This window comes from Dermacentor andersoni, chromosome 2 (genome assembly GCF_023375885.2).
Source record: "Dermacentor andersoni chromosome 2, qqDerAnde1_hic_scaffold, whole genome shotgun sequence".
Taxonomy (NCBI): Eukaryota; Metazoa; Arthropoda; class Arachnida; order Ixodida; family Ixodidae; genus Dermacentor; species Dermacentor andersoni.
Genome location: NC_092815.1, coordinates 42,726,943 through 42,744,201, shown reverse-complemented (window position 1 = coordinate 42,744,201; position 17,259 = coordinate 42,726,943). Strand labels below are relative to the sequence as shown.

The 17,259-nt window shown below is 46.2% G+C and overlaps 1 protein-coding gene across 1 annotated transcript in view; it reads right to left on the bottom strand.

Annotated features, from left to right (window-relative positions):
* Positions 1 to 623: 623 nt before the first annotated feature.
* Positions 624 to 17,259, bottom strand: part of LOC129387729 (phospholipid scramblase 2-like) — a 42,373-nt gene continuing 25,737 nt past the window's right edge. Inside the window, exons 6-8 of the mRNA XM_055077218.2 lie at positions 10,759 to 10,929; positions 9,917 to 10,069; positions 624 to 963 (exon numbers count right to left, since the gene is read on the bottom strand). Of these exons, the coding sequence (XP_054933193.1) occupies positions 919 to 963; positions 9,917 to 10,069; positions 10,759 to 10,929 (369 nt within the window). The 3' untranslated portion in view covers positions 624 to 918. The remainder of the gene's footprint in view (positions 964 to 9,916; positions 10,070 to 10,758; positions 10,930 to 17,259) is intronic.

Here is a 17,259-nt window from a genome sequence, read left to right as displayed (position 1 = left end):
GACAACAGTCGCGTATACTGCAGAGCGATGTCCGCTTCATGCAATGGCTACACATGCCCAACTTGCTGTGTATATCACGCTTCTTTTTATGGCCATGGCCGCGTTTCTTTATCCCCGTCTAAAGTGTGATAAAAGTGGGAGAAGCTCAGAACCTATTCCTCATCTGTTAAATGACTTAACACATGACCATTTTAGACAATTTTCTCGATATCGAAGGAGAGGTCACAACCGCGGCTGCTAGCGCGTTGCTTTTGATTGTGTGTACCTACGAGCGAGGGCTTGAGCGTCCGCCTTCAGCTACAGAGTACACGACTCAACCTGCCCCATGCCAAAAACGAAGAATTCCAAGGCTTGACGAGCCGAAATCACGACCTCATTGTGAGCTACGCCCGTAGTGGGGGGCTCTGAAATAATTTTCACCCCCTGGAATTACTTAGCGCGCACCCGACTTTTGCATTCCACCCCCATTGGAATGCGACCACCGCCGTTAGTGTGGAACCCACGACTTTGAGCACAAGGGCGGGACCTGATAGAACATTTTGCGTGTCTTATGCGTGCTCGTCGCCGCTACCTGACTAAACGCGAGACTCATTGCAGTGAGTCGGAACCAACACAGTGACCTCTTCGAGGGGATTTAGAACTTTATGAACGTGACATAACCGCGCTCCTAGAAGCGCTCATTGTACTTTAAAGTGTTGTTGCGATATTCGCAATTTAAAACAACCAACGTTTCTCACGTTCTGCTGCTTTCCGAAAAAAGGCAGTAGCTTCACTCGTAAGCGAATGCAAAAGTAAAAAGTGCTACTCCGAATGCGTGTCGCCACTTGCTGCCTTAAACCAGCTTAACCAGCAAGTTAAGCCAGCCATTTTTGTTCAGGACACAGACTGCGGTGTCATCCCAGACTCGCAGGTACTGAGTCAACAACAGCATGCAGGCTTGCAGTCCTCGTAGTACATGTAATCCTGAAATAAAATCGAGCAACAATGAATCAACGCGCGCGAAAATGACGCAACATAGTACAGTACAAGATCTGCGGCTGCCACCACAACCGCACGTTCCACGTCTGCTGTTTTAAATCTAATCGCCCTGTTTTCTGTCAACAGCGTAGAGAGTTAGAAAATAATTTGAGCTAAATACTTCCAAGATGCGGCAGAATGCACCTTCCGTGAAGGTAGTGATAATGTGACAGACTTCGTGTTAGGTTTTCAGATAACAGCATCAACTAATGCCACACCACACCAAAAATACACGATAGCTTAGTTGTGTCGTCCATTTGTGGACCAAGATATAGCCATTGCAGTTTATCATGAACTCTGCGATCAGTTTTTCAAGTGAGGCATTTACGCGTCACATAAGAGAGGGCTGGCATTCACAAGAGGAAGCTCTGGGGATAAATTCTATCAAAGCTTTTCTTGAGTAAGGGTGCTTTATATTTGGCTAACGCGCTTCGCTAATGCTATGCATAGCATGAGGATTTGCTGAAATGTTATTTTACGAACAACTCTAGAGTAAGACGTTTCTGTGAATACGCCCTTAAGTTAGAACTGTTCGTGAGGGAAAATGCCAGCATATCGTGATGAAGGCGTAGCGATAACGAAGGTGGTCTGCCACTGTCAAACTGAACCTAGGAACGAAAGGTTTTGTGGATTGGGCATGACTTTAGTAGCAGAAGTAAGTCAGGAACTGGAAGCCATGAAATTATCTGCATTTAACACATCTTGATGTTCGATATTTCGCAAGCTTTTTTGTTATGCATAAATGCCGCTGAAGAAATATTTTGCCCAATTGGTAAAACGCCACGTCATACGTTTCAGTGAAAACCTCAAATGTTTCCTAATTATGAGTGCTGTCGATATAAAGGAGTTATTTTTTGCGTAACTCGTCATTCGGCCCGCCCTATATTCGAAAGTGAGCGGTAATCAGGGATTAACTCATTATCTAAGTGAATGTAACTTTTAAGTTATTATTTAAACTATCACGTTGAAATTACGACATTGAATTCAGAGCTCTCACTTCCGATATATGACTGCAGACTGGCTGTGAAATCTTGTTAGTTGTTGTATTGATAATTTCCCAAGGTAATTTTTTTTTCAAACATTGGGAGGCAAGATTACCAGTTACCAACGTATCTCGTGGCACACTTTGGAGAACGGCACACTCAACCGCAAGATGGTAGCCTCAGGTTAGGTACTCTAAATACTCGTACATTTACTCGCACTGGACAGCTTCAATTCCACAGCTGTACTTCAAGCTCATACCTAAAAATGTAGTCAGTGAACATGACTAAAAAGTTTATCTGTGATTAGTGAAGGACAGACGCCGATAAACCATGATCGCCAGCTTAGTATCTGTGAGTTCTGCTGACTCTTGACAGTCTCTTGTGACTCAGTTTTGACGAACCAATGCCTTTGTGAATTCGTCACCAGGGTCCGTATTCACAAAAAAGTTCCTACGCCAGAACGATTCGTAAGAATATATACTGGCCAGTTGTTATGTCGCACGTATTATTACCTAAGGCAAACTGCCGATTTCAAGCAGCTCTTACTAACGAAAAGTTTCGTGAACTAGGCCCCGTGGGTGTGTATGCACAAAACGTATCGTTAGCCCTTACGGGCCCTTACCAAAGAAAGTTTTGTGAATTAGGCATCAGGGGCAGAATTCATTAAGCTACGTTGCTCGAACGCAATTTCTTAGTTTAAAAAGTTCTTAGCCGAGATAAGGGTGCAGCCGAAGTGGCAGCGCATTTAACTTGCGGCGTCGTATGAGAGCCAGGAGGAAGCAAAGCTCGGATTAAACAAGAAGAAAAAATGAAAGGAGGGCGGTCAGCTGATAGCATGATTGCACACCACGCATATGTCGTTGAGTCTATATTCTTCGAGCAAATCAGTGCACACACCCATTGGACAGCTTCCTTTTCCGGGCGTCTGCTACAGCGCCGACAAGTTCAGCCACCCTCGCGTGCTCCCCGCACTGCCGTGAAAAGAATTGCAGTGGACGTGTTACGCATTCTTATCACACATCTGCGAGAGACAGGGCTGATGGTCACGTGATGACATATCTGGTGCATAAAAAGACGCTCAGTCGGGGCAATTGCCGGCCAGGTCTGCCAGGCTAACCCCGCCTGTATACATCACCACCACCATGTATCGTATTACAGAGCGACTAAATGTCAATATTTCGATACTAATTACGGAAATGAAAAAAAGCTCCATAATATACAGTTCTTCGACCTCAAAGAAGGGAACCCAGCACCCGTACGTTCGTCGGTATGGTATGTGATTGCGCTGCACGCGGTTTCAAGTGCGGTTCTGATGCCACGCCTAGGCTCAAAATAAGCTCGCGCGGCAGCCGGCACCGTCTAAGGTGCTGGTCCGCGATGTAATTTACCACCAATCGACGACGAAACGCGCGCTCCCTCCGCATAGGATCACTGTCGAGTGCACGAAGAACTACTAAAGCCGCCCTAAAAGAGAAACGCAGAAAGAAACCGTGGCTACCAACACCCCCAAATTATGACAGCAAACACCACTACATAATACCCACACCTGCAAGTTTCGCTACGTAGCACACTTTCACATCGTATTAGCGTTCATCGCTACTTCTTGGCTTCTCCTCAGCTGATGAACCACGATGATGTCTCGCACAAGGTCAAGAGTTTGTTTTGCAGTTTCTGGCGGCCGGCATTCCGACACAGGCGACATGCACAAAGGCACGACCACATCAATTTTGGAGACCGGTAATAAATAATAGGTTGGGGACTTCAGGGCCTGGAGCCTAGTGGCAGCCTAGTGGCACCTTGTAAAGTCAAGGCTAATCAGTGAACGTCATCCCAATGGTCAAGTACTCGTCAGAATACTAAACACGGTACACGAAGCAAATAGGGGTTCAAAATTCTAGCTAGTTTCGGATCAAATCGGTTCCAGTTGTCGATCGTTCGACACTGGCGCTCTTTGCTCAGAGCAGTCACCGCACATATAGTGCGGTGCCAAGGTGGGGGTGGCGGTATCCGAACGGCGCCCGACATCGTTCTGTAAACATGCGAATGTGGCGTCGCAGTACGAAGTAAACTGCGGCTCCAGAATGAAAGCCCGTTAATATTCCGGACGAGTTTTGGATGTTGTAAAACATTAATAACGTTCTTTTATTTTCACTACAGGACGAAGGCCTCGGCCAGTGATACCCCTGACATGCGTGATTCTAAGTTGTGCCCGCAGATTTCCTTATTTCATTACCCCACTTAATTTTCGGCCGTCCTCCACAGCGCTTTTTTCCCCTAGCGCCTACTCTGTATGTCTAACGGACCACTGATTATCCACCCTACGAATTACCTCGCCTGCCCAGCTCCAAGATTTCCTGTTAATTTCCACTACCACTACCCCAGCTTGCTCTCTGATCCACACCGCTCAATTCCTGTTTCTTAACGTTAGCCATAGCATTCTTGGTTTCATGGCTTGTCTGAGCGGTCCTCTATTCGTTTTCAAGTTTCAATGTTAATCTCCAAGTTCCTGCTCCATATGATGGTGCTGTAAGAATGGAACGATTGTAGACTCTTCTTCAGAGGTCGCAGTGAGCTCTCAGTATTGTTTGGGTAATGCCAGCCGTAGGCGCTCCGACCAATTTTTCTTATTATATAAATTTTCTTCTGATGATCAAGGCTCTCTGCGAGTAATTAACCTAGATAAACTTGCTCCAGCACACACTTGTTGACTGCCGATGAGTAATTCTTTTTCGCTGGACAGATTATTCAACATTAGCTTTGTATTCTGCATATTAATCTTTAACCTATTCTTACATTTTCTCGGTTAAGGCCCTCAATAAATTATTGCAGTGTGTCCCCAGCGTTTCTGAACAGGACAATGCCATCGGCAAGCTGAAGGTTATTGAGACATTCGCCGTTGATCGTCGCTCCTAATCCTTCCCAGTGTAACAGCTTGAATATTTCTTCTAAGCATACAATGAATATCATTGTACAGATTGTGTCTCCTTGCCTGACCACTTTCTCAATTAGTATTTTTCCGCTTTTCTTGCAGGTAATTGAAACATGTGAAGCCGGAACTATCACTGAGGAAGATTCAAAGCCTGAGGACTTGCGGATACATGAGCTGTGGCATTAGGTAATTACACGGCCTTTACACTTACACGGCAATTACCACGGCCTTGATGTAAAGTTTGTTCAGTCCTTCAGTGTGATCCACATGATATGCACCTGCACTGCTAGTTACACGCAACTGTCGTAGCTTCGTCCAAGAGCACTGAATAAAGACCTCAAACTGTGGGCCGCTGGGAGAGCAGACAAGGCAGTATAATTCGAGTGACGCAAAGGCTGATCTTGCTGATACGAAGTGTTTTAGGGCCCGCGCTTACTGTCGTGCATGATTCACATTGTTCATTTCACGATAACAGGCCACTGTGGCCGTCATTGTCATCCGTTATGTTGACCTGACTAATGCGCAGTAAGCGCGGAGCACCGTAAGACCGCCACCGGATGGACGAAAATGCTTGCGCTGAATTCACAAACGCTTATGAAAGCATTCTTAGGTGAGAAAAGCAAACGATAGAACATCGCACGAAGCGATTGAAAGAAGTGAGTGACCTCACTTCGCGCAAGACAGATCGTAGTCTGGGTTTTAGAATATAACCATTTCCGTTCAATCATAAGACGACGATGGCTATCGTCGGCTGTCACTTAAGCTTTGTCGTCTGCTTTTCCTATGCTCTGTTGTCTCTTAGTGGCTTTGCACATCCAAAACAAGAAGGTAGAGGCCTCTTTATGCGCGTTATTTATGCGTGCCTCTAATAACACGCGTCAGAGAGGTTATATATATAAATGTGTGGGCGCGTGTATTTATTTCACAGCATCACTCCTGTTCGAGCAGTCCAAATGATTTTCGCATCAATGGCGGTACGTGATTTTATTCGCTATGTAATTTTTTATATGTCTGCGCATTTGATGTTCCGCTTCACATCATGGAAAATTTCGCAGCTTCTTACATCACTAATTGCGATCAGCGCTGTGTTAAAGAAAACTTCTGCATTTTCAAAAATAAGTTATTGTCACTCATCGAACGTTTCGTACCGCAAAGAACGGTCGTTTGCAAACCACGATCCCCTTGGTTCAACCCCTTTTTGAAGCGGCTTCGTAACAAAAAAAAAAAAAGCGGTTGTGTCGTCACGCAAAAGCTTCACGCAGTCACGTTACTTGGTTCGCTTACTACCGCACTGAAAGTGACTACAACGGAGCCGCTGCAAGTGCGAAAAAGCATTTTTATTCTGTGAGCCTTCCGTCTATCTTGCAAACTAATCCTCGTAAATTCTGGGCCATAGTTAACAGTACTCCAAGCAAAATAATCCAATTAACATACCCCAATGATGTACCTGTTGCTCCTGATGAATGTTGTAATGCATTTAATGATGTGTTTTCTTCCCATGTTATCGCCATGCCACATCGATTACCGCTTGTATCCAATTCTGGTTCTTCGCCCATAGATTCAATTGCTGTTGTCTGGGTTGGTGTTTGCTGCCTAATTAACAATCCAAAATCTTCCTCCTCTGCCGGCCCAGACTGCCTGAATTAAAAAATTTTGAAGTGTACTAATGTATTTTCTGCTGTTATTTTCTCGCACATTTTCACTCAGTCACTGCAGCAGTCTGTTCTTCCACACGACTTGTGCGTGGGAAAGGCGATTCCAGTTCACAAATCAGGTAACACACACTTACCCAGGAATTACAGGCCTATCTCACTAACAACCATTTCATGTAAAATTCTCGAGCATATGGTATATTCAGGTTTGGCTGAGTTTTTAGAATCAAACTCTTTTTTTCAACCACTGTCAACATGGTTTCAGTAAGTTCCTTTCCTGTGAAACACAGCTCTTATCATTTACGAACGATCTTTTTGCAATTTCTGGTCTAGGTGCTGACATTTACTGCGTATTTCTTGATTTTGCCAAAGCCTTTGACTCTGTGACCCATGATTCACTTCTGCTTAAGCTGACTGAACTTAACTTGGACATAAGTGTACTCGAGTGGGATAAAAAATTATTTTTCTAACCGGACGTAGTTTGTAAACGCTAATACTATGATTCTCGGTTTTCTAATGTACCAGCAGGTGTTCCTCAAGGCACAGTCCTGGGTCCACTTCTCTTTCTAATCTATACTAATGATTTTCCGAACTGCGTTCTTTCTTCTTCCGTAAAGCTTTTCGCAGATGACTGTGTTTTTTACCGTAAAATTACTGATCCTTCCGATTCCCAACAGCTGCAGGACGACCTCAACCACGTAACTGAGTGGTACCTAATTGGTGCATGCAACTAAATTCAAATGAATGCAAGACCATGCGAATATCTCGTAACACTTCCACGCACACGAACTTAATAATGGTGCACCTGTGACGTCAGTTAACTCTCACAAGTATCTCGGCCTTCACATATCAAATAACCTTTCTTGGCACTGGCATATTGACTATGTTACTAATAACGCTAACCGCATGCTTGGTTACTTGCGCCATAATTTTAGCTCTGCCCCTTCTTCCCTGAAGCTAACTCTTTACAAATTTTAGTTCGCTCCAAATTGGAGTATGCTTCAGCCATTCAGGATCCGACTCAGTCTTCATTAATTTCTACTCTAGAAAGTATCCAAAACCGCGGTGCACGCTTTCTCATATCTAATTATTCTCCCTATGCAAGTATCTCTTCAATGAAACGACCTCTTAACCTACCTGATCTTTCGTCACGCTGCAAATGTTCCCGTCTCCCTTTTTCACAAAGTTTTTCATTTGAACCCCCTTTTAAAAGAAACCCTTCTTGCCCCTCCGTCTTATATTTTGGCCCGCATTGACCACAGCCTTAAAGTCGAGGTGCCATTGTGCCGTGCAAACCGGTACAGTGATTCATTCATCCCTAGGACAAGCACGAACTGGAATCGCCTTCACGCATCAATCGCACTCATCACCGACTTTACCATCTTCAAGACTGCTGTTCAGAATGCCTTTTGTTAATATTTTTGTTAATACCTTTTGTTTGTATTTTTACTGTATGACTTTTGTTTTGGGCTCCACTCTTTTCTATAGCGCCTTCGGGCCTTGAAAGTACGTGAAATAAATAAATAAATGAATAGACAGGACTGCCGTCCGTCGTACGCATACGTTCGCTTACGCCATAGGCCACAGGGTGAGCAAAACCGCGAGCATAGACACTACGTCGATTCGACTTAGTGCCGAATTGAAACTATGAGTAATATAATAGAAGACTGGAGGCTAGCAGCACAGAAGACGACAGCGAATTGCACAACAGCAACACGTTTCGATATTTAGAAACGTTTAGGCGTTTGTTTCGTTGTTTCATCTCTCATGCATATGTGTAGGCCGCAAAAGCGTCGGGAAATATAATCATCTGCAGCCCCATGAGTGGGCGAAAGCTCAAACTAGAACAAAAAGATAGAAGTACTCAAAAGTTATGAATGACAAACTTGATGGTTTTCAGGAGCGGACACCAAGCTTCTATTTACTACTATCCAATGGAGTGTCATGAAGATACGAAAAATCCGGCTTATGCGCGCATAAATATAAAGAAACGCAGCGCACAGAGATTCAGCAGAAGCTCGCAGCATGGCAGTAGTTTTACTGCCTACCACAGTAGCGCACGCCCAATACAATTATGCACTAAAGCTGGTCAATTTGTTTGAGATGACAAATCTGAGCGCGCCACAAAATTCTAAGCACGCGCCACCCTCGGCTATCAGTTGTGGCCTCTGGCCAATCGGCCGCTACAACATGCTCCTACGCTTACCCGCGTCAGCTCGAGCAGCGCAGACAGACATAATCAGGTTCGTAAGGCTGCTATCCGCCTGTCGTAGAAATTACTTCTTAAGTCGCCAGCTGCGACTGCTTTTTTTTAGGTTTTGTTAATGGACTTCCGCTTGCTACGGGCGCAAGTATTGAAGTTCGCACCTGTGCTACCATTACCTACGTACGTGCCTTTTTTCGACTACAGCATTCGTCGTTGCAGAGGCGGATATCGCAAGCGTGCTGCTCTTACGAACATATTTAGCTTTGTGAACAGGTTTCTTTCGTAACACATTTCTTACGCCAAAATTTGTTCGTAAACTTGTTCAGTGAATTCCACCTTAGGGTCCGTGCTCCCCAAATGCACTCAAGCTAGAATTGTTCCTAAGAGCAAATTCCTGCCTATCTGGGCACTGGGACATGTATATTAGCCTGGGCTGCCAGCCAATGGCAAAGAACACTTGCGAACAGAAAGCTTTGTTAAGTCGCCCTCCCGCTTTTGTAGTTATTGTTATTTTAAGTTATTCACGCTCATTCCCAAATATTCAAAACAGACTGGCTTGCGTTTACAGGAGCCACACAACCCTTTCCTTCAAGCTTTCCTTTCAAGAAAAAAAAAAGAAAAGGCGACGCAAGCTCTAAATTATGTCATCTTTCCTATGCCCGAGGGCTAACCTACCATAGCTGCATTCGTCTTTAGTTAAGGCGCAGTACGCTTCAGTGAATGCGAGAAACTTCATTATCGTCATCATCATTATCATCATACGTCTTTACGAACAAATCTGGCCCTCGGCAAGTAAAAAAAGAGCCTATCCTTTCAGAGAAGTCAAACTCTTATGGAATGTTAGCTTTGCTTACTGGTTTTATATGTCTGAACAAAAAAAATAACTTGTGATATTCAGCGCGCTGAAACTGCGCATTGGATTGTCGTGCCCGAATATTCGATGGAACTGCTTTAATTATGGTCACTTGAGGTTCTTTAACATGAGTTCGAATTTCAGTACAAAGGCGTATATGCATTTTGCCCCCATCGAAATGGGGTGGTCGTTTACAGGGAATGGAACCCACAACCTTGCTTTCTCGTGAAACTGCGGGAACGATTAGTACGGTGAACAGTGTAAGCCGGTGCTTACGATGAGCAACGTGACCGCCATGAGTGCACCCTTCGTGCGGACGTCCAAGTCCATCGGGAACTTGACGCCAAATGTGTCCGCGTCCGTGAAGGAAAACAGGCCGCCCCACTTCCTGGTGACCTTTCCTACGACGGCGCCGTTTGTCGATCGAACCTTGTAGAGAAACATGTGGCAGAATTACAGCAGCGGTCCGGGTGATCGTGAAAAGGCGTCATCAAGTTAAACAACACAAGTGTGATTGGCACCGCGAAAGCAAAGAAGCTGCAGAAAATTTGACCTTTTATTTATTTTTATTTTTTTGCTCTTTCCAGGTGATTCGTTCTCGAACACTTCGTAGTCACATAATCTTTACAGGCTGGTTGAGCCGTTGCATACGTAGTAGAATATTCCGCAAAAGTTTCCAAGCCATTGCCACGAGTGACGAGGATAGACAATATACGGCGCGACGCTTGTATAGAATAACCGGTACAGTATATAATAGGAGAATGAACGGTATTGTCTCTCTCAGTTTTTCAGGCTGCTTCGTAACAGTGAAGTTCTTACAGGGGCGCCAGAACGCTGAACAAAGATGCGTATTGTAACGTCGACAATGGCCAGAAAACTATTGACAAACCTTATCTCACCGTCTCGACTGATGTGTCCTAATGAACGCCCACGCTTCTAATATTATTATTATTATTATTATTATTATTATTATTATTATTATTATTATTATTATTATTATTATTATTATTATTATTATTATTGAAGGTTCGAGTTTTTTTATCGCAAGTCGTGTCACGCTTCGTGCGCTTGCGCTAAAGTCATGCTCGAAGGTAAAGGCAACGCCTATAGCTACTCACTTCGAAGTCGACGTCGCACTTGCAAGGCAAGCTGGAAGTGCAGAGACCGCCCACAACTTCCAGCTGCTTCGTCCCATCCGGGTCATAAACCGCAAACGTAGGATACCATATGGACCACCGCTGACGTACATCACCGATGACATTTCCTGGTGGAGCTTGAACTTGCATTACCTGGCGAAATGGCAAAGGCAAATAAAATTTCGAGGACGCTTAAGCTTCGCCTTTGAGAGTGGAACGCGATAGCATTCGAAGATCCCTGCCTGCTTTTCACGCTTTCCGGCAGCTGCAGGTTAAGTGGACCTAATGTTTACCGGGAAACGCTGACGGCGAACGCTATCTATGCACGTCCCACAATTCCGATGAATAACTTTGACACGAATTTAAGACGATGTATGAGCAAGCTTGGTGGCAGAAAGGAGTAGCAATATAGCCTGTGTATATCACATGTCATATAGCAAGGTGTGGCGCATATTTACACACACACATATATATATACCGAAATTATCACTCGCTGATAACGCCGGTGCCGCCACCGACACCTGATTTTTGCAACACGGGGCCCTTAACGCTATCGCGTTAATATCGTGTTAAAGGCTGTCGGAAACTGACCGACACCCACTTTTTTTTCTTTTGTTTAAAGACAAGTGAAAACAGTTATCTGGATCCAAGTCACTGTGGAAATCAGTGTAACTAAGCTTTCGGTGTTGTTTTCTTTGATTTACAATAATTAGCGGCGATGCTGACGGCAGATGTTTAACTTGTTCAACGTTTAGTCCAACACGACAGTGGTGAGTTAATGTTAAACGTTACCTTGCGTGCACCACTGCAGTTTGTCTGCCAAGTACACAGAACACACAAGGAGAGAGTGCTTGCTTGAGGCGTTGTGCGCCACACTTCATATAGCCGCTGAGAGGGTTGAGCATATTCATTGCCTCACAGGGCGCATCGCATCAAGGCAGAAGTATTAAATTTTAAGTTAATTATGGGACTGTACGTGCGATGACCACCATCAGGTTATGAGGCACGCCAACAGTGGTGTACTCCGGGTGAATTTTACACCCTGGTGTTCATTAAGGTGTCCCTAAGTGTAAGCGCAAGAGCGTTTTTCATTTCGCCACCATCGAAATGCGGCTTCCGCGATCGGGATCAAGCGTGCGACCTCGAGCAATGCCGTAACCGCAAAGCTGCCGCAGCGGACACAGAAGTGTTGACGTGGCCTGTGACCGCTTCCATAGCGTCACCTAAACCCTACGGCGCGCTTTAATGTGGCTCTGCTTCTGCACGCCTTTCGTAAGTTTTCCGCTTGACAAAATTGCATGGTGGTTATTTTTCAGCAATGGCCGAAACGTACCGTACCTTGAGCTTAAATTTATCCCGTTTGCCTGCCACCGCTGTTTTGTCTGTGGTCGCATATCATTGCTTTGTCACATCACCTTCTCCCTACCCACCCCCTCCCCCTTGTATGACAACTGCGAGCGATGAGTGGCAAGGCTGTGATTCACTTGTTTTGCGACTGCTCGTCGGATCTACCCATTCTCTTTCACCTCTCCACGCTCCTCTCAACTGTTCTGTCTAGCCTCCCTCTGGATTTGTATGTTAATAGAAAAGTAGGCGCTGCAATTTCTGTAATGCTTTTGCGGGCCGTTGCTATTGCGCGTGACCTTTGAAATGATGCGATAGTGGAGCGCTCGGCCAGGAAAACGTCCGTTCTTTAGTTCGCTCGCTCAGTCACTCGCTCGTTCGTTCGCTTGTTCCTTCGGGCTATATATTGATACGGAACAGCCGCCACAGTGTGGCTGCACTGAGGAGGAGAAAGACAGCGTGTGTGCCCGTTTGATATAGCGTCGCCATTCTGGCCTCCGTTAGCTCCCCTGTAAATGAATTGTAAATAGCATTGGGCATCAGCTACACGTAACAATATCGATGGTTTCTGCGCGATCTCTCGGCGGCTTACGGAAACTACGTAATCGCCCTGCATGGCTCAATACGTGACAGCACACATATATCGAGTATATATATCTGTACTGCCCCTGCCATTGTGTCTGTTTCAGACACTGTTCCCTACGAAACTGCAACTAAACAACAAGCAAGACCTAAATGTCCTCACTAGAACGGATAAACGCCTTCAAGTGTGTATATTTGTTCTGGTACTTTCAAGTGAATAGCTCTATTTGGTTCTTTCGCCTGTACTAGTACTGAAATGTGCGCGTTCTCGCCGCTGACCAACTGCCGTAGCTTCTTGAGACGCACGCGCTGTCATCCGAGAGCGTTATGGGGCATTATGGTTTAGTTCCTGTTTTCTCAGTGGGGGCGCTCTGTCGCGTTGCTTCGCCCCTCAATATTTTCGCCCCTTCTGGCCCACGCTCTCGAAGTGTACTCTTCTTGTATAGTTAACACATCTCAATGTCATATACTGACAAACATTTTAATGCGTTTGCAATCTTTGGACACTTCACGCACTTCCCAGGGGCCATCTATCTATCTATCTATCTATCTATCTATCTATCTATCTATCTATCTATCTATCTATCTATCTATCTATCTATCTATCTATCTATCTATCTATCTATCTATCTATCTATCTATCTATCTATCTATCTATCTATCTATCTATCTATCTATCTATCTATCTATCTATCTATCTATGTTTAATGTATGTATGTACGTTTCTATCTAACCATTTTCTGGCTACCTGGGTCACTGAGTAGTCAGTGGTCAAATGGGTAGCGCATCAGGCTGCTATGCTGATGTAACAAGGTTCGCAACCAACCATCGGACCAACTGTTCTCACTGAGCATGTGACAATGTCTACATGCGTCCCCCCGTGCGTTTTGCGCGACGGAAGACGGCGAGCTTTCTCCCGTCTTGGTGCATTTTAGTGTGTTTAATCAGTGTTCGAATTATAAGGCTTCAGTCGGGAAACGTGTACGATGTCAGTCACTGGTGGATCGGAGGATGACTTCGTTGTCAACGGTGAGATCTCGTATGTTAGTTCGATCACTTGATGCAGGACCCGGTAACGCCCGAAGTAGCGCGCAGCAGTTTCTGGCACAAACCAACGCGACGCGAAGGCCGCTAGAATAGGACAAGAACCAAAGGATAACGTAACAACCCGATGGAGACGGTCATAAAGGAGCTTTTGGGCCGTAGGATACGCCTCAAATTGATCATATGCAATGCGACGTTCCAGGGCCGCATGAACAATGGCATCGTGACTGTAGAAAGTCGTGGAGTTGGCATTGGTAGGGAGCAAAGAGTCGAGAGGCAGGAGTGGGTCGCGGGCATACAGCAGATAAAAGGGAGTGTAGCCAGTAACATCGTGGCGGGACGAATTGTAGGCAAATGTTACAAACGCCAAAGTGCAGCCCCGATCCCTGTAGTCGTCGGAGACGTAAATGGAGATCGTGTCTTTGAGTGTGCGGTTGAGGCGCTCAGGAAGTCCATTTTTCTGAGCATGGTAAACCGCGGTGAATTTGTGAAACGTAGAGCAAGAACGAAGAAGGTCGTCTACAAGTTTTGAAAGAAAGCAAGGGCCCCAATGAGTGAGTAGCTGACGAAGAGCGCCATGGTGCAGGATCACTTCATGGAGGAGGAAATCGGCGGCATCAGTTGCACAGCTAGTTGGAAGCGCCCGTGCAAAATCATAACGCGTGGCATAGTCCGACGCGACGGCCACCCACTTGTTGTCTGGGGATGACGTTGAAAAAGGGTCAAGGAGGTCCAAGCCGACGCGGAATAAAGCTTCGCTTGGGATGTCTATCGGCTGAAGGTACCCAGCGGGAAGCAAAGGACTCTTCTTGCGGCGTTTACAGAGCTCGCAAACCGCACGACGTATCGTTGAACTGAGCTTTATATCCCAGGCCAGAAGAAGCGTCTGTGAACGTGATCGTAAGTGCGGGAGACACCCAAATGGCGAGCGGTGGGTGCATCGTGCAACTGCGGGATAACAGTAGATCGTAGACGCTGGGAAACAACAAGGAGCAGTTCAGCACCATCGGGTTGCATGTGGCACCGGTATACTGTGTCATCTTGTAGTAGGAACAGGCGCAGGGAACGGCCGTGCTTTTCCGATGTGAGGCGCTCGATAAGAGATCGTAAAGACGGGTCACGACGCTGTTCAACGGCGACGTTGAGGAAGTCGGTAATCGACAAAACACACTCATCGGCTTCAAGGACTTTGGCGCCAGGTGAATCGGCTGGATAGCAGGAGAGGCACTCGGTTTCCAGATCCAGCTGTCCAGATTTATAAGACATGGAGAACGTGTATTCTTGTAAACGCAAAGCCGAGCGTTCGCAACGGCTTGTGGGGTAAGTGAGGACAGCCAACATAAAGTGTGGTGGTACGTGACGAGAGAATAAAGTATGCCGAAAAGGGAAGAGCGGAACTCAGCTGTGGCACTAACAAGAGCAAGGAACTCGCGTTCGGTTATTGAATAATTCCGTCCTAAAGCTGAGAGAAGGCGACTAGCGTAAGCAATTGCGTGATTTGCACCCCGTTCGTGTTGAGACAAGATATCGCCAGTGCCGTGGCCACTTGCGTCAGTGCAAACTTCAGTGTAGGCAGGTGGATGAAAATGACTCAGAATAGGTGGATTTATGAGGCGAGCAGTAAGCGCTGAAAATGCCTCAGCTTGTTCACTTCCCCAGCAGAAACTAATCTTCTTTTGAGAATATCAGTGACGGGATGAGCGATGTCATCAAAGTTCCTAATGAAGCGTCGAAAGTACGAAATTTTGGACATCAGCGAACGAGCCAGCAGTTGTAAATTTTCTGACAGCACGTATTTTCTCAAGCTGAGGCTGTGTACCGGTAGCGTCGACAAGTGTCCGAGTACTCGTATTTGACGACAGTGGGAATGGCATTTGGCGGAATTGAGCTGTAGGCCGGCCCATCGAAAGACGTCAAGAATAGCCGAGAGCCGATGGAGATGGGTCTCAGATGTTGAGGAAAAAGAATTACGTCATCTAGGTAACAGAGAAATGTGGACCGTTTAAAACCACGTCGAACCACGTAGAAACATAGCAGGGCATTATATGGTCCCAAAGGCATGATATTAAATTAGTAGAGGCCACCTGGGATGACAAATGCAGTCTTTTCTCGATCCTTTTCATCGACAGCGATTCGCCGGTAGCCTGAACGTAAATCGATCGAAGAGAAATAACTGACACCGTGTAAGCAATCCTGCAGCGCGTCATCGATACGTGGCAGAGAATACACATCCTTTTTCGTAATCCTGTTCAGATGGTGAAAATCGACGCAGAACCTCCACGTTTTTTTTTTTTCTTTTTGTCCAGGAAGACGGATGATGCCCATCGACTGCAGGAGGGCTCGGAGATGTCGTTGGAGAGCATTTTATCCACATCTGTTTGTGTAACCTGGCGTTCAGCTGTTGACATGCGGTAAAGCCGTCTGTGGAGAGGAGGAGCGTCGCCGGTGTGGATAGAATGGGTGACAACGTTGGTTCGACATAGCGGATGATTACCTAAATCAAACAGATCGTGGTAGGACATCAAGACGTGGTGGAGCGCGGCGGCGAAAGCAGGACGCAGGTAGGAAACTATCATTTTGGCGAACTGGTCTTGACCAGAACTTGGTGGCGCCAAAGATTCAGCAGAGTCAGATGGTAGATAAGGTGTTAATGCAGAGACCGCGAAATCATTCTGTGGTGACAGCACAGCGAATGTGGCACCTCGAGCAAGAACCTGCGGAGACGTTCCAAAGTTGAGGAGCAGGAGCCACGCACGATGGCAAGTAACTGTGACAACAGCGCTGGGAAGGACTATGTGTCGTGTCAGGAAAACGTTATGGAGCGGTAATACCACGTGTTGGCCATCGCGAAGAGGGGGAAAAGGAGACACGGGGAGGTAGGTCGCAGCATCGGGTTGTAGCCGGACAAATTAAATGCATCGAAGTCGGGACTGGTCTGCGGCCGTCTGCGGCCGCTCGAGCCGCAGAGCACCGTTTGAACAATCAATTAGTGCCGAACGAACTGTCAAGAAGTACATTACAAGAATAAGTTGTTAAGGCACACGGTGATCACAGTGAAGAGAACGGATGTTGAGCGGCCGGCAATTGTTACGCGTGCTGTACACATTCCCATCACGGCTGTGGCGCTGCCGTTGGCTACTCGAATGGCAGGCGACTCGACAGGTGCCAAACTTTCTGGAGACGACGACGAAGATCTGAGCGCATTACTGACACTTGAGCTCCCGTATTAATGAGAGCTCTAACAGGCACACCATCAACAAAGACTTTGATTAGGTTCGGTCTGGGAGAAACGGTAAACAGAGGTTTTGCAGTTCGGGTCGCCAATGCAGCCTCACCTCCGGTAGCTGCAATGTTTAGTTTCCGGAGAAGCGGCCAGAGTAAGGTGGGGATGGGGACCGTCGAGATGGAGGCGAACGGGACTGGCGGCATTGTGGTGAGGGCAAATGGCTGGTAGTGTTCCTCCATCTGGTAAGGCTGACATTGTAGGGCTCAGCGAGAGGGGACAGCGGACGA